The 25,560-nt window shown below is 44.2% G+C and overlaps 1 protein-coding gene across 4 annotated transcripts in view; it reads left to right on the forward strand.

Moving 5' to 3' along the window:
* PALLD (palladin, cytoskeletal associated protein) overlaps positions 1 to 23,912 on the forward strand; it is a 345,012-nt gene extending 321,100 nt beyond the window's left edge. For all 4 annotated transcript variants that reach the window (XM_069744202.1, XM_069744203.1, XM_069744201.1 and 1 more), the window contains 7 exons: positions 3,243 to 3,392; positions 5,994 to 6,088; positions 6,970 to 7,102; positions 14,088 to 14,295; positions 16,672 to 16,837; positions 20,830 to 20,963; positions 21,430 to 23,912. In XM_069744202.1, the coding sequence (XP_069600303.1) occupies positions 3,243 to 3,392; positions 5,994 to 6,088; positions 6,970 to 7,102; positions 14,088 to 14,295; positions 16,672 to 16,837; positions 20,830 to 20,963; positions 21,430 to 21,593 (1,050 nt within the window). In that variant the 3' untranslated portion in view covers positions 21,594 to 23,912. The remainder of the gene's footprint in view (positions 1 to 3,242; positions 3,393 to 5,993; positions 6,089 to 6,969; positions 7,103 to 14,087; positions 14,296 to 16,671; positions 16,838 to 20,829; positions 20,964 to 21,429) is intronic.
* Positions 23,913 to 25,560: the final 1,648 nt, after the last annotated feature.

The raw sequence follows: 25,560 nt of genomic DNA on the forward strand, positions 1-25,560 counted from the left end.
AGAAGGAAAGCCACCTATGCCAAGCATGGTATCCATCCACAGACAGCTGTTTCGGGGTTTTTGCCCCTCATCAGTGTGGAGTAGGAATCTGAGGCCAATCATCTGTGTCTTTATAGCCTTTTACTAGGCACTGCTCCTAATAGCCAGATTCCTACTCCACACTGATGAGGGGCAAAAACCCCGAAACAGCTGTCTGTGGATGGATACCATGCTTGGCATAGGTGGCTTTCCTTCTTAGGATGCTGCCCTTCCCGTGGTTGTTCCTTCCCGGGGAAAGGCCTGGCTATTCACTGCTTGCGTCGAGAAACACGTGATGGTGTCTCCGCAGCTTCTTCACTTGCATCTGCATATTTCCCATAAGGGATGGGGGCAGTGTTCTGGAATCACTGCGTTGAGAAACACGTGATGGTGTCTCCGCGGTGTTGGATGTTTTGGTCTCCCCGAGGCCAATCATCTGTGTCTTTATAGCCTTTTTACTAGGCACTGCTCCTAATAGCCAGATTCCTACTCCACACTGATGAGGGGCAAAAACCCCGAAACAGCTGTCTGTGGATGGATACCATGCTTGGCATAGGTGGCTTTCCTTCTTAGGATGCTGCCCTTCCCGTGGTTGTTCCTTCCCGGGGAAAGGCCTGGCTATTCACTGCTTGCGTCGAGAAACACGTGATGGTGTCTCCGCAGCTTCTTCACTTGCATCTGCATATTTCCCATAAGGGATGGGGGCAGTGTTCTGGAATCACTGCGTTGAGAAACACGTGATGGTGTCTCCGCGGTGTTGGATGTTTTGGTCTCCCCGAGGCCAATCATCTGTGTCTTTATAGCCTTTTTACTAGGCACTGCTCCTAATAGCCAGATTCCTACTCCACACTGATGAGGGGCAAAAACCCCGAAACAGCTGTCTGTGGATGGATACCATGCTTGGCATAGGTGGCTTTCCTTCTTAGGATGCTGCCCTTCCCGTGGTTGTTCCTTCCCGGGGAAAGGCCTGGCTATTCACTGCTTGCGTCGAGAAACACGTGATGGTGTCTCCGCAGCTTCTTCACTTGCATCTGCATATTTCCCATAAGGGATGGGGGCAGTGTTCTGGAATCACTGCGTTGAGAAACACGTGATGGTGTCTCCGCGGTGTTGGATGTTTTGGTCTCCCCGAGGCCAATCATCTGTGTCTTTATAGCCTTTTTACTAGGCACTGCTCCTAATAGCCAGATTCCTACTCCACACTGATGAGGGGCAAAAACCCCGAAACAGCTGTCTGTGGATGGATACCATGCTTGGCATAGGTGGCTTTCCTTCTTAGGATGCTGCCCTTCCCGTGGTTGTTCCTTCCCGGGGAAAGGCCTGGCTATTCACTGCTTGCGTCGAGAAACACGTGATGGTGTCTCCGCAGCTTCTTCACTTGCATCTGCATATTTCCCATAAGGGATGGGGGCAGTGTTCTGGAATCACTGCGTTGAGAAACACGTGATGGTGTCTCCGCGGTGTTGGATGTTTTGGTCTCCCTGAGGCCAATCATCTGTGTCTTTATAGCCTTTTTACTAGGCACTGCTCCTAATAGCCAGATTCCTACTCCACACTGATGAGGGGCAAAAACCCCGAAACAGCTGTCTGTGGATGGATACCATGCTTGGCATAGGTGGCTTTCCTTCTTAGGATGCTGCCCTTCCCGTGGTTGTTCCTTCCCGGGGAAAGGCCTGGCTATTCACTGCTTGCGTCGAGAAACACGTGATGGTGTCTCCGCAGCTTCTTCACTTGCATCTGCATATTTCCCATAAGGGATGGGGGCAGTGTTCTGGAATCACTGCGTTGAGAAACACGTGATGGTGTCTCCGCGGTGTTGGATGTTTTGGTCTCCCCGAGGCCAATCATCTGTGTCTTTATAGCCTTTTTACTAGGCACTGCTCCTAATAGCCAGATTCCTACTCCACACTGATGAGGGGCAAAAACCCCGAAACAGCTGTCTGTGGATGGATACCATGCTTGGCATAGGTGGCTTTCCTTCTTAGGATGCTGCCCTTCCCGTGGTTGTTCCTTCCCGGGGAAGGCCTGGCTATTCACTGCTTGCGTCGAGAAACACGTGATGGTGTCTCCGCAGCTTCTTCACTTGCATCTGCATATTTCCCATAAGGGATGGGGGCAGTGTTCTGGAATCACTGCGTTGAGAAACACGTGATGGTGTCTCCGCGGTGTTGGATGTTTTGGTCTCCCCGAGGCCAATCATCTGTGTCTTTATAGCCTTTTTACTAGGCACTGCTCCTAATAGCCAGATTCCTACTCCACACTGATGAGGGGCAAAAACCCCGAAACAGCTGTCTGTGGATGGATACCATGCTTGGCATAGGTGGCTTTCCTTCTTAGGATGCTGCCCTTCCCGTGGTTGTTCCTTCCCGGGGAAAGGCCTGGCTATTCACTGCTTGCGTCGAGAAACACGTGATGGTGTCTCCGCAGCTTCTTCACTTGCATCTGCATATTTCCCATAAGGGATGGGGGCAGTGTTCTGGAATCACTGCGTTGAGAAACACGTGATGGTGTCTCCGCGGTGTTGGATGTTTTGGTCTCCCCGAGGCCAATCATCTGTGTCTTTATTGCCACCTCACTATGGTGACTCCTTGTAGGCCAGGTTCTGTCACCTCCAATGTCAGGCAGTCAAGGAGACCCAGTGATCTAGATCAGTGTTTCCCAAACTCCAGTCCTCCCGGACCCCAACAGGTCATGTTTTCAGGATTTCCTTAGTATTGCACAGGTGATGGATGTATCAGGAGTTCTCGCACTTGTGCAGCACTATGGAAATCCTGAAAACATGACCTGTTGGGGTCTGTGAGGACTGGAGTTTGGGAAATACTGATCTAGATAGTGTCTCTGTGGTCTCGGCTGAATCCTGGGTGAAACCACTTTACCCAGGCTGGGTTTATGATGCAGCCATGATGGAGCCGTCCTACTGTGTGCAGGGATCCCCTCTATGAAGCAGTACAGATCCCCCACTCTGCCATGTTATTGGGGTAGAATCATGATGAGGTCTTGTAACCTTCAGAGATTTTCATTCTTGGCAGTGACTAAATCCATTTTTCTTTATGTTTTTAAAATAGCTTTTGGATCTCTGCGTCATTTGTTTGATATGTCGGACTATAAAGGAGTAAATGAGCAGCTGCCTAGGCCTACAGCTGCCATGTCTGTGTATGTTGGCACTGATACCCGCCTTTTGCCCTCCAGTGACAAGTTCCTGCTTCTATTCTCTGTATCCACAGATCTATTGGTTCAAAGATGGTAAACAAATCTCAAAAAGAAGCGAACACTACAGGATCCAGAGAGAACCTGATGGGACCTGCTCCCTTCATACGCCCGCCTCCTCCCTGGATGATGACGGCAACTATACCATCATGGCTGCCAACCCACAGGTATGGTTACCAGAGCCACATCTCACATTCAGACATGAACTCATCATCCTCAATTGCCAATGTAACCGCAGCCAGTCATATCTTCCACCTAAGGGTGTGGCTGATAATGTTTATTTCATACACTTTGTGTAACGCCATTCTGGCAGGTGATTGCCCTATACCCAGAATACTAAAGGGCTTGATGATTTGCATTCTCTCACTGGGGATAAACTTCAGCATTAATTAATTAGCTATGCTTTTTTTTATCACAAATTAAATTTATGTGGATGTCTAAACAGATTCCATTTCCAGGTCAAAACTAGCCAGATATTGCTCCTATTTTATTCCCACTGCTCCCCTGAATATTCCACTTTTTTCAAATCCGCCATATGGCTCCAAAGATATGGATGATTGTATTTACACCTTCGATGTTTTTTTAATCAGTGAAACGAGCATTAATGTGGTTATCCGAGACTTTTATTATTTTTGTATATTGGGACAAGAATTTACAAGCAAGTACATGCTAACTACCTGCCTGGCACTGATCTCTGCCTCCTCAGAGTGGACATGGAAAGCTCCTGCCAGTGATTTTGCGGCTTCTGCTGACGTCATGTCGGCAGAGCAGCTGCTTCTCTTCGGCACTGCTCTTTTGACGAGTGTCATGTTGGTTGACAGCAGATTCCCCACTGCCTAACTGTAGGGAACCGCCTGTCAGTCAGCATGATGCCTGCAGTGATGCCCTTACAGCAGAGCTGACTGACAGAGAAGATGCTGCTCTAGAAAGGTGAGTTAGAGCGGGGGACCCGCTGGGGGAGCTGGCATAAATGGTCCTCATGCAGAACAGGCAGGTAGATTTTAGCCCCTTACATAAACATAATAAAAGTCCTGGATAACCCCTTTAAAGTTTGAGTATAGAACTACGTCAGGCTTATGCTGGAGAGACTGTGTTCAGCAGACAGCCGATGGCGCTGTATTGTGACCCTTCATGGTGTGATCATGAATATAAAGTTGCCCGAGTGAAACCGTTCATTCTTCTACAATCTCTGAATGCTGAAATCTGTAGCACATTGTTCCTGCCATACCTCAGACATACGCATGCTCAGTTCACCTGAATGTGCAGGGGTTTTCAATACAAAAGGCAGAGTCGGCCACTGCCAGACACATCTGGCGGAAGCTTCTCTCCCGAGAGAGCAAAGGAAAGTGTGGGGTTATCCAACATGACCAGATATTAACCATCAGGTGAGGGCCATGACACTCCCGTACATGTTAGATGTTTGGCCAGTCCTGGTGAAAAGTGGGGGGCTCAGGCTCTGGTAAATTAATGTGTAAGAGCCCCATAACAGAAAAAATAATATCCACATAATACCAGAAATGATACTGTCTCTTGGTATGTGCCTTTTTATAATAAAGGAGTGATTCCCCCCAATGCTGGACCCCTGTATTAGTCTCATATGTATCTAGTGCGCCTGGCTGCTCTGAATGTGAAGCGCAGGCTGATTATGCTCTTACACGCTCTTCTTCATCTTCCGGGAAAACACTTGAGTGTGAGTCCCAAATCTTGGATCACATTTACTTACGCTCTTAGACACTGACTTCCTTAAGAAAAATCTAACAGGAATGATTCCTGTGTGACATGAGACTGCAGAGAACAGAGATGGGAATATATCGTTCCAGATCGGCTGAAATCTGCGCCTGCTTAGTGCGTACGAGACAAGTGCCAAGATAAAAACACAAACAGGATTATATGTGAAGCGAATAAACTCACTGCCGCAGAAAAGGCTCCAAACATGAGATCCGTGTTGTGTTTCCCATGCTGCTAGGTTACAGTCCTGGCGGGTCGGGAGGTCTGCTGCTTTTTTTTTCCACTTTTATTTCAAGGATTTAAGCGAGGTCAGCGCAAGTTGACCTATTTCGGGTTCTTCTGCACTAGGGACTGTCTCTGCCTCTCTATAAATGATGTTATTACAGTGCAGAAATATCTTTATTATATAACCTGCCATGTGTATACAACATTGGTGTATGAGATCCGTGCTCCTTTCCTTTCCTACCAGTAAATGACCATTCCTACAGCATGATACTCTATATAGGCATCCATATTCCTTTCTGGAGCGATGCTTCTAGAGATGAAAGACCTGAAGACCTAAAAGACCTAGAGCAGCCTGACAAGGAGATTCTCCAGCTTGTAGGAATAGTCGAGGATGGTGTTCAATACTTGGCACGTTGTCCATGCGGTCCAATCTGTGGACAGCAGGGTATGGAGAAGGTGATGCCGAGCAGAATGATTATAGGTTTGTGGGAGAAGATTCAGTGAAGCCTAGTGGCAGTCTGACTAGTAACTGGACTCGTATACATAGGACTCCAATGAATAAAATGCAAGTTTTACGGAAAATTTTCACACAAAAATGTATTTCAATCTGATCAGCTCCTCCAGCTCTATAACATTCCCCACAGATCAGGTATCATTTTCATCATGACCGGTTCCCTTTTATCCTTTTTCCAGATTTCTATACTTGAAGAGATATTGTGTTATCTAGGCCTGCATTTAAGTATTACTTTGTCTTTTTTATTTCCATAAAATACTATTTTTCCAGCTGATTCTAAACTAGTTTCTCCAATGTACAGGGCAGAGCAAGTTGCACGGGGAGGCTGATGGTGCAGGCTGTGAACCAGAGAGGAAGGAGTGCCCGCACACCCACAGCGCAGCCCCACGTTAGAAGGTATATTTTATGTGAAACCTGTTGCCACAAACCTAAAGCTAGACAATACATCTAAATATACTATTTTTTCACCGTGTACATTGCACATCCATGCCAGTGACAAAGCCTTAAGCCCTCCCACATACATTAAAGTCAGCAGAAGCCGCTGATATTGGCTGACAATCTAATGTTGGGTGCCTCACGACTCTCCCCAACAGATGATTTTGGGGGGAAAGAAGGTGCTGGCCTGTTGGATTTCGGTGGCTGATCCGTCTGATCTCCCAGACACAGCACTCACTTATAGAGAAGGCAAGAACGCTCGGTCAAGCATTCATGTGGATGCCGGAGTATGGAGAGATCGTGGTCGGCCAAGCGATCATTCGCCAGACTGTGATCTACTGTGAATGGGAGAAGGGCTGAGAGATGTGAGCGGCTCCCAAATGTATTGTGCCACTATCAGAAATTATCTATACAAACCCGACAATAGACATGCAAATCAGTGTTCCCTTGCTGCCCTGCAATTCCAAAACTCTTACCTTAACTTGACAGAATTTGTTACAAGATGTAAAATTAATGATATTGGCAGCTTTATTTGCATTGAGTATTAGAACTCTCTCTTAGTATTTACGATCAGATGTTTCCGCGACGTGAACCAGCATGAGACATTACTCAGGCATGGTGTGTAGACGCTGCACGTGGTATAGATCACCAATTATTTATATGGTGTCTTACCACAAGACTTTGAAACAATATCCTGAAATATTTGTATCCATACGCGGAGACTTTTGGCCACCCGGCATTTCTGGCTGATTGCATCATTGTCTAGTTACTTGGATTGTAAATGCACATTTCTGTGGAAGGAAACAGTTTAAACTTTTTTTTTGTTCATGTTTTTATTTTAGACCCCGATCTCGGTCAAGAGATAGCGGTGATGAAAACGAACCAATCCAAGAGAGATTTTTCCGTCCTCATTTCTTGCAGGCTCCTGGAGATCTCATTGTCCAAGAAGGAAAGCTTTGTAGGATGGATTGTAAGGTATGGAGTCACTCGCATTACCCTAGTACTGCTGAGCATTAACATTTACTTCAGTTTTTACGAATATGGTTTTTTATTAATTACATGAGCAGCACAGGTTACAATGCCGGTCAATAGCTTGGACACACCGGCATGCAATGCAATGTACACATTCTCGATTCAGACTGAAAGCAGCAAAACCAGGAAGGGACATCCATGGAAAGAAAGCGTAAAAACACGTGTAAAACAAACCAGAATGTGTTAAACTTTAGATTTGTCAAATTAGCCTCTGATGACAGTTGTACGCTCCTTCGGTATTCTCTCTAGCAGCTCCAGTAGGTAGTGACCTGGAATGGGTTTCTATCAGTCTTGAATGAGTCCCCAGAGGTGCTGAGCACTTTTTGGCTGCTTGGCCTTCACTTTATGGTCCAACTCATCCAAACCCTCTCAATTGGGTGGAGGCTGGGTGACTGTGCAGGTCATGTCATTTGACACAGCACTCCATCCCTCCTCCTATTTGGTCACACCTAGGATAGAGCTGTGTTTTGGTTATAGTCCTTTTGCAACACAAATGATGATCCCAAAAAGTGCAAACCAGATGGGTGGCATGTCCTGGCAGAATGCTGTGGTAGCTGTGCTGGGTAAACTTGGATCAAATCACCCAGTCTCTTCAAGGCCTGCCTCTCGCAGTCTCCTCTTATTTCATGTTTAGATGTGTCGGCTATGTGCACACGTTGCGGATTAGCCTTAGGAATTTCTGGTGCGGATTCTGCCTCTCGGGCAGAAACCGCAGCTGCGGATTTGTCGCGTTTTTTGTGCAGTTCCGCAGCGTTTTTTGTGCAGTTCCGCAGCGTTTTTTGCTGCGGTTTTCTTGTGGATTTGCTGCGTTTTTTTACCCCTGCGGTTTTCTATAATGGAATGGGTACAAAAACGCTGCAGATTCACAAAAAAGAAGTGACATGCTGCTACTTTTAAACCGTAGCGTTTCCGCAGCGGATTTTCTGCAAAGTGTGCACAGCATTTTTTTTCTCATTGATTTACATTGTACTGTAAATCAATTGCGGATCTGCAGCGTTTCTGCACTGCAAAAAACGCTTGCGGATCTGCAGAGAATCCGCAACGTGTGCACATAGCCTTATGAGTGGTGTTATCTGAGGTGCTGTCTTTTTTTGAGGCTGCCAACTCTGATTCCCTGCAAAAGTGGTAATTCTTGGTCAGGCAATTTTCTGAAATGACTGACTTTTATGTCTTAAAGTAAAGCACTGTTGTTTTCTTTTAGTTGAGTGGTTTTTGCCATATTCCAGTTTAGGACATTTGTGGAATAAAGCTCAGCCCTGTCTCTTACTTTAAAAAAAAAAACAAAGATGGAAACATAATGATTAATTTAATATTAATAGCTTTTTATTATTAGTTAGGACTAATACAATTAGGGTCACTGGGAAGTGGCGGGATGGATTCTGCATTTTTTATCAAAAAACATGTAACTAACTGCACTCTATTATTGTCATGCCCAATGCTATTTATTTACTGCAGGGTGTTCAATCATTGTCTTTGTTTTCTTCTGTCCATTGGCCAGTGTGAATGTGCGCTTACATGTTGCATGCACACCAGTTTATATCCCACTTCCTACATTTGGGTTATTTACTGTCTCCAACTTTGTATCATCTTTACTTCTGAAAAACACACCTGAAGATCGCAAACGTTTTCTGAAGACTGGCGATTCCATAAATGAACTTTTCATGAGAAATGTTTGTTTAGTAGAAGCCATTTCAGGTGACTACTTAATGGAACTGTCATCAGAGTTAAGGGGGGTACTTTGAGGAATCTAAGGTTTATACCACATATTCTGGTTTGTTTTAGAAGTGTTTCTTTACTCCTTGGTTGCATGTGTGTTCCTTCATGGTGCACATTCCAATAAGAATAAGAAAACCCATTGTCTGAACAGGTGTGTCCAAACTTTTGAATGGTACTGTATATGACCACTGTAACATCTCCAGGACCCTAGAGTATTAATGCACACTTACTGCATTATAGGAGTCCCATAGGGGTTTTTTTTCCGTGAAGACAACCTATTTATGCTCTGTGCGTACAGACATCCTAAAGGGGTGTCATACACTCTGGGCCCCCACTATGAGCCCGGAGTACTGGCTCCTATTCTGGTGGTCTCTTAGTAAGGACAGCCATTAATCTAAATGACTGCCTTATAATACTTCATGTCTGTCGGCAACTTTCTTCAACCCAACCAGCCTTTTACCAGCCCTATGAACGATGAAGCATCTAGTCCTCATGTGGTGATGTATTCCAGGGTCAGCCTTTATTATACCTGTACACCCTTCAGCGTATTATGTACAGACTTTCCGTTCTATCTGAGCTGAAGCAATGTGACTTCATGTGTTTCCCAGCTGCAGTGTCCACAGTGACCATTGCTTCCCGTCAAACTAAACCAGTGCCAACTGCACATGTCGTCAGATGGTTCAAAGCAGATCTTACCATGTAGGAGGACGTCTGAAAGCTAAGCTGGGGGAATGTAATTTGGAGATTATTGGCACATGTGTAGTGGAGTAATGCTTCAAAGAAACAATTGTTCACATCTCTTCCTGCCTCTCAGAACCTTCCCATGGGAAAGGAAACTTGAGAAAAGTTTGTGATACTCCTAGCCATCGATCAAGTAATAGATCTGGACTGTGCGGAGGACAAATTAGCCGGCATTGTCCTTTGTCACTTAAAGCCGCCTAAATCTATCCAGTTATTTCTGGGCTATATTTCACCCTCTGCAGGCGGCATGGGATTGTAATAGCTTCTATAAAGTACAGAAGGGCTGTGCACTGTCGGATAATGCGCACTAATCCCATAGAAGCCTTGGGGAGCCGTGAGGATGTCACTGGGACATATGGAATCATGGAAAAGTCTCTCGTAACTAGAGGGGACATGGCCCAAGTCTCTTTATTGGTCATTTGTGGGAGTTCACTACAGATTTGGAATTTAAAAAAATCTAAAATGACCAAAAACAGATTACACAACATAAATCTTATAGAACGGACTACATTGTAATGAGAATCATTAATTAAATACGTTATATGATTTCAGTGCCTCTCTGTGAGGTCAGACAGGCTTCAGCAGAGGAGGACTTTCTGTGAATTAGTCATTATTATCTATTTTTATATTTTTGTATAAACCAACTATGGCTCGCCCCATCCCATTCTCTGACATAGGGCATGCCCACAAACCACTCAGTGCAGTGATGGTGCAGGCACAGAAGCAATGCCATCACTTGCAGGTGCTAGCGTACAGCCACCACCTTGCCTTCCTAATTGGAGATGACTGTAATTCTGCCTGTGTAAAGGTACTGTCACACATAACGATATCGTTAACGATATCGTTGCTTTTTGTGACGTAGCAACGATATCGTTACCGAAATCGTTATGCGTGACAGCGACCAACGATCAGGCCTCTGCTGGGAGATCGTTGGTCGCTGGGGAATGATCAGAACTTTATTTTAGTCGCTGATCTCCCACTGACATCGCTGAATCGGCGTGTGTGACGCCGATTCAGCGATGTCTTCACTGGTAACCAGGGTAAATATCGGGTTACTAAGCGCAGGGCCACGCTTAGTAACCCGATGTTTACCCTGGTTACCATTGTAGATGTAAAAAAAAAAAACACTACATACTTACATTCCGGTGTCTGGTGACGTCCCCCGCCGTCAGCTTCCCGCACTGACTGTGAGCGCCGGCCGCCGTAAAGCAGAGCACAGCGGTGACGTCACCGCTGTGCTTTACGGCTGGCCGACGCGCCTCTCACAGTCAGTGCGGGAAGCTGAAGGCGAGGGACGTGACAGACACCAGAATGTAAGTATGTAGTGTTTTTTTTTTTTTTTACATTTACAATGGTAACCAGGGTAAACATCGGGTTACTAAGCGCGGTCCTGCGCTTAGTAACCCGATGTTTACCCTGGTTACCCGGGGACTTCGGCATCGTTGGTCGCTGGAGAGCTGTCTGTGTGACAGCTCTCCAGCGACCAAACAGCGACGCTGCAGCGATCGGCATCGTTGTCTATATCGCTGCAGCGTCGCTTAATGTGACGGTACCTTAACACCTTTAATCTGTCACCAGGTTTTGCAATGTAATCTCAGAGCACTATGATGCAGAGGGCAGAGACCCTGATTCCAGCCATGTATCACTTACTAGGCTGCGTTTTGTTGTTTCAATACATTCTGTATTTTATCAGTACTACAGTACTTGCTGCCTCGTGCGTCCCAATCAACTGCTTTCTGTAACCCCGCTGATTGGCAGCTTTCTATCAATGTACAATGTACACAGAAAGCTGCCAATCCGTGGTGGGGGTGAAGTTATACAGGCTCCAACATTCTGAGCTCTGCTAGATCTGTGGCAGAGAAAACTAGGATTCTAGAACAACTGCTGCACCCAGTAAACTAAGTGACACATCGCTGGAATCCAGCTCTGTCCCTGCATGATGCTGCCGTCAGATTACATAGCAAAAACCTACTGACAGACTTGCTTTAATTCCAAAGTCAATAACATCTGGAAAACCTTAGTAGTTTTATAGAGGAACGGCCTCCCTGTGCGCGGTCGTTGCCCTCCTCCTGTTTTATCAGTATCCTATGAAGCAATTGCCTTGTGCAGATGGTTTGCCGTAAGAGTTGGAGGCCTATCCAAGGCCTCAGTAAATGATGCGCTGGCAGCAGTGCTAGACAGACAGGCATCAATGGCAGATCTCCTGTTTTTGGTTCATCTTGTCCCTCAGATGAGAATTAAGAATGCTGAAGAAGTTACCCCACAATGCTGCCAATAAACACTGCGGTCCTTACGCAGTGAGTAAGCCATCATAAATCTTCAGCAATAAATTACAAAATATTTTTAGAAAAGTATTTTATTGTGAATAGCAAATAAACCTAGCACAAGTGTATAAATGTTATCCCATAATCCTAACAGCTGGCAGAATAAAGATAACATGCCATTATTACTGCGCCGTCAATGTCATAACAACTTTAAAAACACTGGCAGAATTGCAACGTTTTTCCAATATGCCTCCCAAAAATAAGTGTTATTGAGTATATGCACCCCAAAATGGTGCCAATAACAACTAAAGCTGAGCTTGCCCAAAAAAATGCCAATCCCCACACATACATCCATGGAAAACTACCTTATGGCCATTGGAATGAAGGCCTAAAAAAAAAATATTGCTGCATATTTTATGTCTTAACCTTCTTCCTAAATACAAGAAGCCCAGGGTCTGTCCTCTGTATTGGGATATAAGGAGTAGTGGGTCCAATAATAATCCCTCCATAGGACACAGTCATAAATGACTCTATTCACATCACTCTGGGGCGGACGCGCGTTGGGGCACTTGATGGACATCTGGTAATCTGACAGTTTGACGAATGACAGATCTGTGGCTGGTTCTCTAACACATGGCAACAATCAGATTTTAACCTCCTGTGCTTCACTGACATCTCGTGCCGTATGGGATGTTTATGATACCTGTCTGTCCAAAGAGCTTGAAGGTAACTATAAAAATAAACCATATTTCTGTATATTTATAGTGCATGTACATGAGGCTTCATACACAATGTGGCAGCAATGTAGCCTGGATATCCAGAGCTAATATCATTGTCTGAGATATTATTCTAAATGTAGCCCACGCTCCCGACCTTCATATACGTGCACGCTCTGTCAGCGGTTTATCTCTTAGAAAACAAATAGACTGACAGTCCAAAATAGGACATACTGGATCATTCTCTCCCCTGAAGTCATATATCAGAGGCGAGTTGGAGGACCAAATACACATTAGACTGTTGATCAAACCCATCGGTGGATGGTTAAAGCCACTGGCTGACACCTCTGGTGGTGACTTACCCCCTTGGGAACAAAGGATTGAGCATTTTCAGTTCCCTCACGCCGACCCTCCTCACAGGTGTACACATTAGCTGGATGGTTGCTAGCCGTGAAGTCGTCAGTCGGCTAATGCTCGAGATCCAGTACTATAAAGCCACTTTCTGGACAGCACATCGTGTTTTGTTATTCTTCCTGTTATGGAGCAGTAGAAACCTGAAAAGTGCTGACCCTCATGAGCAGCAGAAACTGGACTACAAAAGGCTGCTCCAGACGAGTTACCTCAGTTTTCAGCCTTTTCACATGGCCAGACTGTGATATTTGGCTATTCCCCTGTTTTTGGGGACAGAGTACACATGGTTAGAGAGAACCTGGCAGTTGATTCATTCTGCCCAAACCACAAACAGCATGAATTGAAGCCTGGTTGCATCATTGCTGCCAGATATTTTTTCTAAAAATTCTCAGACATTTCATACAAAACATAGTCTGAATATCTGGCCATCGACCATAGGGAAAGATGAGACTAGTCCTGTGCTGTCCCCTGCTAGTTTTTTCCATCACCTCTCCATGTGATTGAAGGCTGGAAGAAGCTGGACTAGTCTCCTCTCCAGCTATGGTCTCATGCTTGATCTTCTAACTATATTTTCAGAGAAAAATATTCCTGGCCACAATGGTGCATCCAGGCTGATGTTGCCTGTGGTGTATAAATCAAGCGACAGGTTCCCTTTAATAAAAATGTCAATGCACGGAGGAATCTTCTTGCTAAGCAGCAGAACAGTTTGCAGTTTTCTGGCTGGAAGGGCAGGTAGAGAGCGACAGACCCAAATTAGTGGGCATGACTTATTTTTCCTTGTGTCATACTCTAATAAAAGAGAGTGGTAAAGTCAAATGACTTCAGTCGGCGTGTGATCTCTGTTTTGGCTGTGAAGCGATAGGTGCCTAAGCGTGAAACAATTCGTCTTCTGGATTTCAATAAACCACATTCTTTAAAAAAAAAAAATTTCATTATTTTTTCGTGACCCAATGTTCTATCACCATGTGAAGAGCTTTGCCATTTTGAGTACATACATTGCTTTGATGCTACTATTCTGATAACTTATTTCCATAAACCAGTCACTGATCTGGAGCATTATGTATGTTCTGTATGAAACAGGTGAGTGGACTACCTACCCCAGACCTGAGTTGGCAATTGAATGGAAGGCCTGTCCGCCCGGACAACTCCCACAAGATGTTGGTGCGAGAGAATGGAGTGCACTCCCTGATCATTGAGCCGGTGACCACAAGGGATGCAGGGATATATACCTGTGTGGCCTCTAATCGTGCTGGCCAGAATTCCTTCAGCTTGGAGCTCATAGTTGCTGGTAAGTACAGAATCTCCAAAAGCTTTAGACCTTGTCAGTAATTCTGTAGTACAAGGCGTTGTCCTTCATGGCATTATTTTCTAGTAAGGGAACGGTCACACAACAGTTTTCTCCACATCCGAGTAAAACGATCCAATTATTCTAGTCAGAGTTTGATCAGAGTGGCATGAGTTTTTCTTGGACATGGAGAAGGCGGAGAACTTTTTTTATTTTTCTCTCCATTTTGTTATTTGGGTACGGTCCAATTTTTTTTTTCAAGCATCCATAGACTTCCATTGCCAGTTTTAAGGCGACACTCAGATCAAAATCAGACTTGTTTCCATTTTTTCCGCTGACCACTCCGAAAGAATCGGACATGTGCACAGCCCCAGAGATTATCACAGGTGCGAGTACTATGTGTGAAAACCATGGATCGCACTCGTCCGAGAATATCTGTCGTCTGCCCGTGCTCTGTCAGTAAATCTGCTGAAGCTTTGGGGTTACGTTGGGCATCAGATAATTAATTTTTCTAAAGCTGGCATCAAATATAAAACATGCACTTCAGATTTTATAGTTTTCATCAGATATTGTCCAGATTTCTGTCTAATTATGTAGCACCAATTAATGGTTTACTGTACCTTTCTTACTATGTCATGGCTAAAAGAGCCCAAAGGTTATTTGCTTCAGGAATAGAAATGTCCTCATTACCCAGGGCCATGGCAGCAATAAATCCAGAGTCATTGTGTGGAGGGCGGGTGTCCATGCCAGTCACTGTCCGTGTTCACACTGTTACCATAGTGAGCGTGGCCTGGAGAAGGCCTGGTTTCTATCTTCTAGCCCGAAGTAGAGATCGGGGAGTCCCCGTTAGCTTTTTTGGCATTCTCTACACAATTCACAGCTATTTTAGTGCTTTTGGTGTAAGACTCAAAGTTACAAGAAAAATGCAGCCGGATGTAGGAGGCCGGTCCTTGGTTGAGCGCTCCTCGTGCAGGCCTGCACCTCAGGACCTTTTTTGGCTTCGTAAACTCTATATACAATCTGGAAAGTATTGCACTCTGTCTCGCTGTCATGTGTTTGCAGTAGTCCTTGGCACAGCATCCGGCTGTTTAGAATATTTCTTTGTAAGGTTTAGTATTTTCAATGTGTTGAATCCGCACAAAGAATTAACTGATTTGTCACTGGATAAGTTTGCAGAAGCGTAACCTACCTACGGCTCGTTCACATTACATCAGTGGCCTTCACTTAGCTTGTAATTCTTAAATTAGGAAATAGGAAAGTGTGTTTGTTTGTCTAATTATTTTTACATTTTTGATAAAAACGGATGCCACACGGATGACATACATATGGCAATACAAAAATGACAAGCTTTCTCAATTGTCTGTTTTTTTTCTGAATGAGAAACAGACAATGTAATTTATGCCAGTGAGCCTATGAAAAATTATCAGATGCTCTGCAGACAGAATACAAGCTTCTGCAATGCATAATAATGACCATTAACCATACCTCTACCCTTATAAAATACCAAATAATTACACAAACACACGTTTACTTGATGGAATAAAACTTTTTGGCCACGGCCTTTATTAACCAATTGTTTAAAACATGGATAATCAAACACAACTCTATGTAATAAAGTAATTATAACCAACCGCAGCTTTGCCAAAGCTAAAGCCCGTCTACCTTTTATATTACCTACTGTCTGTTCAGTTCCCTGAGGCAGGGTGGGCAGCACTATCTCCACGATCCTTGGCGCTGCCAGCCCCTTTTATCCCCCACCTCTTTATCTACAAATACAAGTGCCATATCAGCAAGGGGAGAAATGCGACACACCGCCAAATGGCTACTCTCGCCAATCCTAGAACCTCCTTCCTATTGATGAAAAGTTTGGGAAACCTATTCCACCACTTAACCCTTTTGGAAAGGAGCACATGCTCTATGTAACTGCAGACTACTGAATCACATTGCACACTGAGAATTCTCCGGTGCCTGCGCTGGAAATGGCAAGCACATGGCTGCAAGTATGCGATATGCATAGCCCCATCCAGACTCTGACTACACCGTTTCTGGCATCACACATTCCAGCAAATTCATCAAAATGTACTCCACTTTACTGGTGTAAATTCTGTCATAGATGTACTCCAGTCCCTGACTGATGCACCGAATTCATTTAGAGGGCATTAGAGGCATCTTACTCCAGCACTGCCTTCATTAAGATTGGTGTACAAAAACGTCAGTCTTAATGAGCCGGACCAATTCTATAGCAAGAGAACCGTTTTTGCACCTGAAAAAATTGCAACTTGGATCTTCTTTATTTTATCAAATGAACCTGAATGTGACGCACCTGTCAATACAGGTAGATATTTGGATTTATAATTGTGTATCTTTTGTCTCCAACAGCACGTGATGCCCACAAACCACCGGTGTTCATTGAAAAGCTCCAAAACACAGGTGTGGCTGAAGGATACCCAGTGAGACTAGAGTGCCGAGTGTCTGGAATGCCCCCACCACAAATATTCTGGAAGAAAGAAAATGATTCCCTGACGTACAACACAGATCGAGTCAGGTTGTTATAGCTATAATAAATTGCTCTCAAAAGTAAAATGTCAAAGGGCTTCCTACTCAGACTGGTCAAGATTAGTGATGAGCGAGTGTACTTGTTGCTCAGGTGACCTCCAAGTATTTGTTATTGCTCGGAGATATAGTTTTCAAAAAAGAGAGGAAAGGCTGGACTAGAAAGAGCCTGCATGACCACATAAGGGTAAAAAATCACAAACCTTTATTATCACCACAAGAAATATATAAAAGCAATTAAAAACATGCAATGTGTACAAACCACACCCCCATTCCTAGAAAATACGTATGCCAAGTCACCTTATAAATACACCAAACATAATATGGCAACCACATCTCCTTCCCTGATACAAGTATGACCAACCTACAATGGAAAAGTTATTCCTATATTGAATAGTTGATGACCACAAAAGAATTGGTCCCATATAAAGAACCCATATACAACCTGGTAGGTAGTCCTGACGTGACATAGTGCAGTCATATGTAGTCAAGGTGGTCAGAAAAGAATAGGGTCCAAGATGAGCACAGAACCTAATGTGAAGCAGGTTCAGAGAAGGAGGAAAGGCAAGAGAAAGGCTTCTAAATCAGAGTAATGATTCCGGCATAAGTGCCATAGCTAACCAGAAGGAAGCCAGAATGGGGGGTGGGAGAAGGACCCCACGCGTATCGCTGCCGCAGCAGCTTCGTCAGGGGACGTGTGCTTGAGGTGAAAACAACGGGTTTAAATACAAATTACAATCAGGTAGATGACATACCGCTGTGCTGCAGCAGGGACTGGAGGCGTGTGTCAGGAAGAGCGGCGGCCGCATGAAAAGACACGAGGGCGGAAGTGAATGTAGTAGTCTCCATGGAGAAAGCTGCGCGTGCGCACCCCCGACTCACAATTGAGTCGTGTTGCGCCTGCGCAATTGGTGAGAGGGAGGAGGCGGAGGGATGCAGAGCAGAGAGGGAGGGCACGGATAGATGTCAGGGTGGGACTAAATGAAGGAGCTATAGGACATAGAGCCAGAATAGACCAAAACAGCACATGAATACATGTGCAAAGGTGCTGGTTGTTAGCAAAAAGCCTGGAGGGGAAGAAAGAGGCAATGAGGCAAAGACCACCATAAATAAGACATGTTGTGAAAAAAACGGAAAACCACCATATGATGCTGGGTCTTTTTTATTATGCTTGGAGGTAAAGTTTTCATTGCCTCAGTTACATGATTTACGGCTTCCAGGTACGCTGAATACATGTGAGGAATGCCTGTTTGTTAAGCTGAATACATGTGGGAATTCCCTATCTGGAAGCCGTAAATCATGCAACTGAGGCGATGAAAACTATATCTCCAAGCAATAAGCAACGAGTACACTCGCTCATCACTAGTCAAGATCCATGATAAGGTCTTGGAACACCTGAAATACAAACAAAATCAGGACAGGGGCCTGATGCTCCAAAATCAAGCAACGTGAAGTGTAAATGGGACAACCACCACAAATTTTTTTTTTTTTTTTTTTTTTATCACGCAAGGAACATTATTTAAGTCTAGTTAGTGATACATTATATTGTAGTATATGTGCCCAGGTTCGTTACAGGGTCGATATTTACTGTGCTAAAACAGAGCAGACAGCTGTCAGCAAGATGTACAGGTAGAGCAGGAAATCTATGGGAGACATTAAAGAGGTTCTCTCAACATTTTAAAGGGAAACTGTCACCTGAATTTGGAGGGAACAATCTTCAGCCATAGGGGCGGGGTTTTTGGGTGTTTGATTCACCCTTTCCTTACCCGTTGGCTGCATGCTGGCTGCAATATTGGAGTGAAGTTCATTCTCTGTCCTCCGTAGTACACGCCTGCACAGAGCAATCTTGCCTTGCGCAGGCGTGTACTATGGAGGACAAGGAATGAACTTCAATCCAATATTGCAGCCAGCATGCAGCCAGCGGGTAAGGAAAGGGTGAATCGAAAACCCCAAAACCCCGCCTCCATGACTGAAGATTGTCACCTGGATTTGGAAGGAACAGTGTCCCTTTAAATAGGTAATATTAGAAGGTGCTTGTAAAACAAGCCACTTTGCAATGCACTTATTGGATAGCCTCTCAAGCCTTCTCAAGAATGCATTTTTAATTGTATTGAATGCTCGTTTGCCTAGGTGACTGGTCACTGCTGCCGTCTGCCAAGTGTGCTGGCCACTATGGATATCAGCTGTTCCAAGTGTCGGCCAAAAGTGTTCCGTTACAGAGCTGCACAGCACTGCTTCATCATCTGCACTGCATAGTGGCCGCAGCGAATACTGCACATTCGCCCCCTACGTGAATCAACAGAGGGCGGTTCTGCGGTACCTGGCTGTGGCCGCTGTGCAGCTCTACATATGAGCACGTCCGCCATCGGCACTAGGAACAGTTCATCAGCGGAGCTGCTGTATATTTCACCCACCGATCAGGTATTGATGACCTATCCTGAGGATAGGCCATCAGTGTAAAAGTCCCAACCAACACCATAAGGACCCTGTGGGTAACTAGAGCTCGCTGGCAATATTTAGGGTTACATTCACAAGTCGCAAAGTTGTTGCAGAAATGTTTGTGACAGCCCCAGTCACCTAAACTTATGGTGTAGAAATCCATGCACATGCTACAGAAACAATCATACTTGTATGTATGGAATAGATTGTTCAGCGTCAGTCATTTTGTGTGAACCTACTATAATCATTACAGGGTAAAGTAATGGAAACCATATTAGTAAAGCATGCTCTGTTACTAAGAGGAGAATCTAATAGTATGTGAATTCTATTCACATACTATAATGTCGGCAATTCTGCAACTCATACTGAAAGTTCAATGAAGTGTCTGGGGATCAGTTGTCAGAGCCGTATCTAAAACTTATGCAATGTATTTTAGATTCGCAAAATATGCTTTGTTGTAAAGCGTCTACCTCATTGTACCATCAGAGAGCTATGAAATGATTCTCCTTAATACTTGTCAGATTCTCTTTAAATACACAGATAATATGTCAGTAGGGTCAACCCTCCTAAGTCGTCTATATGGACATGTAGATCATAAGAAGCCGAATAAAATACATTGATCTCTGCAATCCAATGTCTTAGTCCAGAGACACTTCCTGTAAATGAGCTGTTCAAGACTGTGGGCCGGACGCTGGTCTCCATGAGAATCTGCCTCCAGAGATTATTTTTAATAAAAGGGGCGTTACTAGTGTAATATGTAATGGCCGCTCTGTGCCCTCCTGACCTCACTGTAGAGCTGTGTAGTTATACCTGACACCTCTGCAGATATCTTGCAATATTGTTGCAATACAGCAGAGCTGTGAGAGCTGCAGCAAATGTGTTTGTGAGGAGACAAGGTTCAGTTCTGTTCTGTGTTGGTGACATGTTTCACACTGGTAACTCCCCACTTTTATTAAAAATAATCTGAGGCAGATTCTCATGCAGATCAGTATCCGGCCCATAGCCTGGAACAGCTCATTTACATAGAAGAAAAACGTGGATTTCTCCAGAAAAGGACATGAGATTACAGATATCAAGGTATCATTTATTCATCGTCCTATGAGCTACATGCCCATATACACGACATAGGAGGGTGGATCCTACTGGCTGATTCCCTGTAGAGGGCTGTAACAGGCAAACTTCACATGTTCAAGATTTCACACCGAAAATCCACAGCAATTTACACTGCAGCAGAAGTGGAGTCTTCAAAATCGCATGCACACATTGAGAAAAAATGAAAACATTGTCTGGATTTCAGATCTGCATCATACTTATTGTGTGGATTTTCGTTGCAAATTAGGTAAAACTGCTATTCAATGCTTTGTAATGGAGGAGGTAGAATTTGTAGTCTCAGATTTGTCATCAAATCCACATAGACATTTTCCATGTGTGAGACTGGAAAGAAGTAACCCATTACTGTCATGTACCTGGGTTCCTAAATGCAGGCCGGATCATAGTGACACCATTACTGACCGCAGAAAATAAATGGGGTTCTTCTTTTCCCAGCATGCATCAGGATAACTATGGGTACCTCTGCCTACTAATTCAAGGAACCACCAAAGAGGATGCTGGATGGTACACTGTGTCAGCGAAGAACGAGGCTGGCATTGTGTCTTGTACTGCGAGGCTTGATGTGCACAGTAAGTATCATGCCATACCTTCTGAGCTAATGACGTCTGACACTTTCCAGAATGCAATGCCCTTTAATTGTTTTCTCTACAAATGGTAATCTGAACAGTGCAGCGTCACTAGAATAATAAATTTGGATAGAAGGACCGATATACAGCCTAGAAAAGTGCTAAAACTGGTTCAAAATCAAAAACAATTCACTTGTTTTTTTTTAATTAATTTTAATTGGGCTGCCCATAATAAAGCTATGTTCACATGTGTTGGATATGCTGAGGATTTTCCGTCTGCATTTGTGGGCAGAAAATCAGCAGCATATTTAGAGCAGTAATGATGTGATTGTAACAAATCCCATCACCATGGAAAAAATGCAGAAGAAACTGAACACAGTAAATTGGGCAGGTGGCTGCACGATCATCATCAGTACTGTACACCTGCGGTCTGTGCCACTTTATTCACCTGCTCCATGTGTCTCCACAGCTCAGTGGCAACAATCACACACTCCCAAAACGAGGAAAGTACGTCCATCCGCTAGTCGATACGCAGCACTTTCTGACCAAGGGCTGGACATCAAAGCTGCTTTCATGCCAGAAGCAAACCCAGTGCACCTGCAGCCAGCACTGGTGGAGAGCGAAGACCTGTAGGTGGGACATGTGGGAACTTTCTGCAGCAGCCATAAGAGGAAGCCATTGGGAGCTACGGCTGTCACGTGGCAGCAGTCTCGCATCATGTAACAAGTCAGACACGCCTGCCTTCAGCTAACCTGATAAAGACGTGTTAAACTGCATATTAACCATATATGTAAGCAGTCTTGAGCATAGGATAGCAGGGATGATAAACCTTATGTATTTATGCACATAAGCATCACTCACTCTTCTGCTCTATGAAAGGATCTCTTGTTATTCTGCTTGTTTGTGCCTTATGTCTGAGAAGACAGTGGTGTAGGACGATAGTGTGCCATGTTTTATGTTGGAGTGCCACGGACACCCACAGTATGTTTGTCAAGGTAATGCTATACTGCTTCAAGAGTGTCAAAATGCTTCTATGTGTACCATTGTAGCTATTACTATTATTAACATTGGACATCGGGAGGTCGTCACGTCCGGAGGATTCACGAAAGCGAGACAAGCGGGAAGGACTGCGGATGTAGCTGGCTATAGACTTGGAGCAGAACATAAAACGTATCACACCCTTTCTGGGCTTCTCTGCTTGCACACCCTCAGTGCAATCCACCAATTATAAGCCCCTATTGTAATGTACTTCTTCATGGCCATTATCATAGTGTTCAGATACATTTTCACACACGAGACATGCAGTAAATGATCTGTGAGACAATGCCCTCTAGAAGAATAACGTTCGAGTGGTGGGTTGTTCTGGAGAGAGGTGGCCTTCAGATTACGAGGTCAGCAGCGTGGTCAGTGACTTGTATTCCAGACTTTACACTCGGTGTAAGCAAGCAGAGCATTTGAAAGGTGTGTAGTCGATGATTAATGAAGGTGAAAATGACAAGTGGGGGAGTTGTATTATCCAGGGAATGCTGGTTAACAAGCACAAGTCTGGTGTGTCCCTCAGAGCAAACCAGCTGCCGATATCTGAAGCATGAAAACCAGGATAGACTGCCGTCGTATGGAAAATGAGTCAGTGTGTAGATGGAGGGCTACATTTGAGCCATGCCAATGAAGTGGTCCCAACAGGAAAATTAAAATTGTACAGCTATATAAACTCAGCACAGGCTGGAAAGGGGCCATTTCACCACCAGACCTCTAGATGAAACCCAAGGCTTAATATGGCAGCAGGAGTGAGCGGTGAGAAGTCAGCCTGCAAGTTCACAGTGAGTGAGCAGAGATTACAGCATCTGCTGGTTAGCTACCTCTCAGTAGTCATACCGCACTGCCCGTTTATATGATGGACGCCTGCCCTTTACTCTCCGGCATATTGTGCCAAGTTAAGGCCATGCTCCTTGTATCTATCCTGCTGAGATTCAGGCATATTTCCGTAATATCCGACTAATGGGAGATTTCATGGCAGCGTGCCCTCCGCAGTATGTCAGTGACTGCATCGATGGTAATGAAAGGACGGAGCAATCCACGGCCACCAAGGACTATGTTACTATGAAGAAAAGACACCAGTGAACATTTTCTGACCCGAGTGAGAATGACGAAATCCATCAGATCCCCGAGAACAGCAGTGACCAGTATTGGGGGAATAAATGTTGTTTGTTTAGCAATATATATTGTAATATCGCCTTCATTTCAGCAGAAAACAAACTGCCTGTTAATATTAATGGTACGAGAGGGAGAAGGCAAGAACACAGTGTACCGCGTAAGAAGCACATATATCATTATGTATCTCCGCTATACTGCACATGTATCTCTTTCCACACGTATATAACTCACACTATTATTACTGTAGGGGCGTTAGTGGCTTTTTATACAGATCTTTAGGGGAATTTTTGTTTCCGTTCTCTCGTGTAGTGTGACGGCACTGTACGGTTTTGGTGCTGTTGTACTAGGTTTTATTTAATCTACACCATACATATGCCCATGTCTTCCAAGGCGAGCACTTGCAGATCCAATGGACGCCAATACTGTTATCACTCCTCAGTTGAGGAAGACCAGGACACAATGACCCGCCCTCATGCGCGCCACCCACCCGTTCCGTCAGCACATGCCAATGGCACGGGTTACATTGCTTTCATAAAAAGACTACATTTTGTACCATCTGCCAGACACCTCTGTTAATGTGACTTGTTCTTTAGGAATCACTTGTGTTATTATGCCGCCACCATGTATCCGTATTTATAGAGAATGCCTCCATCGGTGTGTATGGGCCATGTTATGAGCCGAGACAATTTGAAGTTTAGCAACGTCTGTTTTAATAACCAGATCAAATGTACTTTTGTGGGGTAAGGTTTTTATGATAATTGCTATGCAAGGATTTCAATAAAGATTGTTTCTTCAGAACATCCTGCCGAGGTTATTTTTGCACCGCGTTCCATGTGATTGAGAATGTCAGGTGCAGATGACAGCCGCTGCCAGCTCTTCTTACTATTATTACCTTCTCCTCATCTGGTATTTTAGGTGCCAACATCAGCAGCTATTCTTGCAGGGCAGTAAAGTAGTTTTCCATTTACAATAGCTGCTCCCGGAGCCTTGGTCGCAGACTGCTGTCCATGGATTGAGATTACACAGGTAATCCAGTGTAAACGCATTCCTCCCGGATAGAAGACATTGCCTCCAAACTGACTTTTTAACTTTGCTAGCTCTCATCACAAGCACCAAACCAATTCCCTCATAAGGCTCCAGTTACACCTATTACCTATAGGCACAGCAATCCAACCACAGAAGCTCTGGACACAAATAGGCCCTTTGTATTGCCTATTACTTGTGCGTTTTTTGTTTTTTTTTAAGTATTATACATGTCTTTGCATATGGGTTTTCGTTTTCCAAATATTTTCAGCTGATTAAATCATTTGTGACGTTTTAAAAATTTGTTACATATTTGCCCAAATGTACTCCAGTTTCCCTGTGGATTGATTTTCTGTATGCTTGGAATTATTACAATGTACAAATATGAAGAGACAGTACAGAGATCTTTCTAATGATTGTTTTACATCTAGGGCTGCAACTGTAAGAAAGGGACATCCTCTACATCTAGATAGAGGAAAGGTATAATCATACATGAAGATTCTTTACTGTAACAGCACTGAGATGATGGAACCGTCTGCCACGTGATGCTGTAATGGTTGATTCACTAAAAGCCTGGCTGCTTCTCTTCCTTTCTTGAAAAATATAATATTACAGGTTGTGGGTTCTAGATTCTGTGATGGGACGTTAATCCAGTGAACTAGTCTGAATGTTGTGTGGAGTCGATGAGGAATTTTTCCCCTAATGTGTGGCAATTGGCGTCTGCCTCATGGGGCGATTTCCTTCCTTTCGATAAACAAGTAAGCTTATAGGTTGAACTTGCTGGACGTATGACTACCTTCAACCTTAAGAACCATGACATTTTAGTGGGACAAAGTCCTTTTGGCCTATGGTCACAAGAAAAGGATAAAGACTTAACATTTTTGTATAAAATTTGTGAAAAATGTGCACTATCTTGTAGAATTTTTAGCAAAAACTGTAAACCGTGCAAAACGAAAGTGACAAAAAATCTGCGCAAATAACCAGGCCCGATGACTGGAGAGCTCGATAACTTTTTAGTGGCTCGATTAATGCCTTCATGGTCACTGTAATAACTGTCACACTAAACGACACTAAGGTATCACTAAGAAGACGCCGTGTAGCACATTTATTCAATACGGGATGCAGTTTCTCTCCAAGGGGCTACTTTGTGATCTTCATGCAGCTGCCGTATTCCTGATTCAAGGCAGTGGGGATAACATCACAAGTAAATGGCAAAAAAAAATGTACATGATGGCAAGTTAGATCTAACCAATGGAACCGAGCAGAAGTTTGTTCTTTGTGTCTTTGAAAGTATTAACCCCTTAACGACCGCTGATACGCCTTTTAACGGCGGTAGTTAAGGGTACTTTAAAAAAAAGAAAAAAAGTGCATAGTGCCCCCCAGAGTAGGATTTTCTTCGGGAACATGATTCGAGTCGGTTTTT

The sequence above is a fragment of the Ranitomeya imitator genome, chromosome 1 (assembly GCF_032444005.1).
Source record: "Ranitomeya imitator isolate aRanImi1 chromosome 1, aRanImi1.pri, whole genome shotgun sequence".
NCBI lineage: Eukaryota > Metazoa > Chordata > Amphibia > Anura > Dendrobatidae > Ranitomeya > Ranitomeya imitator.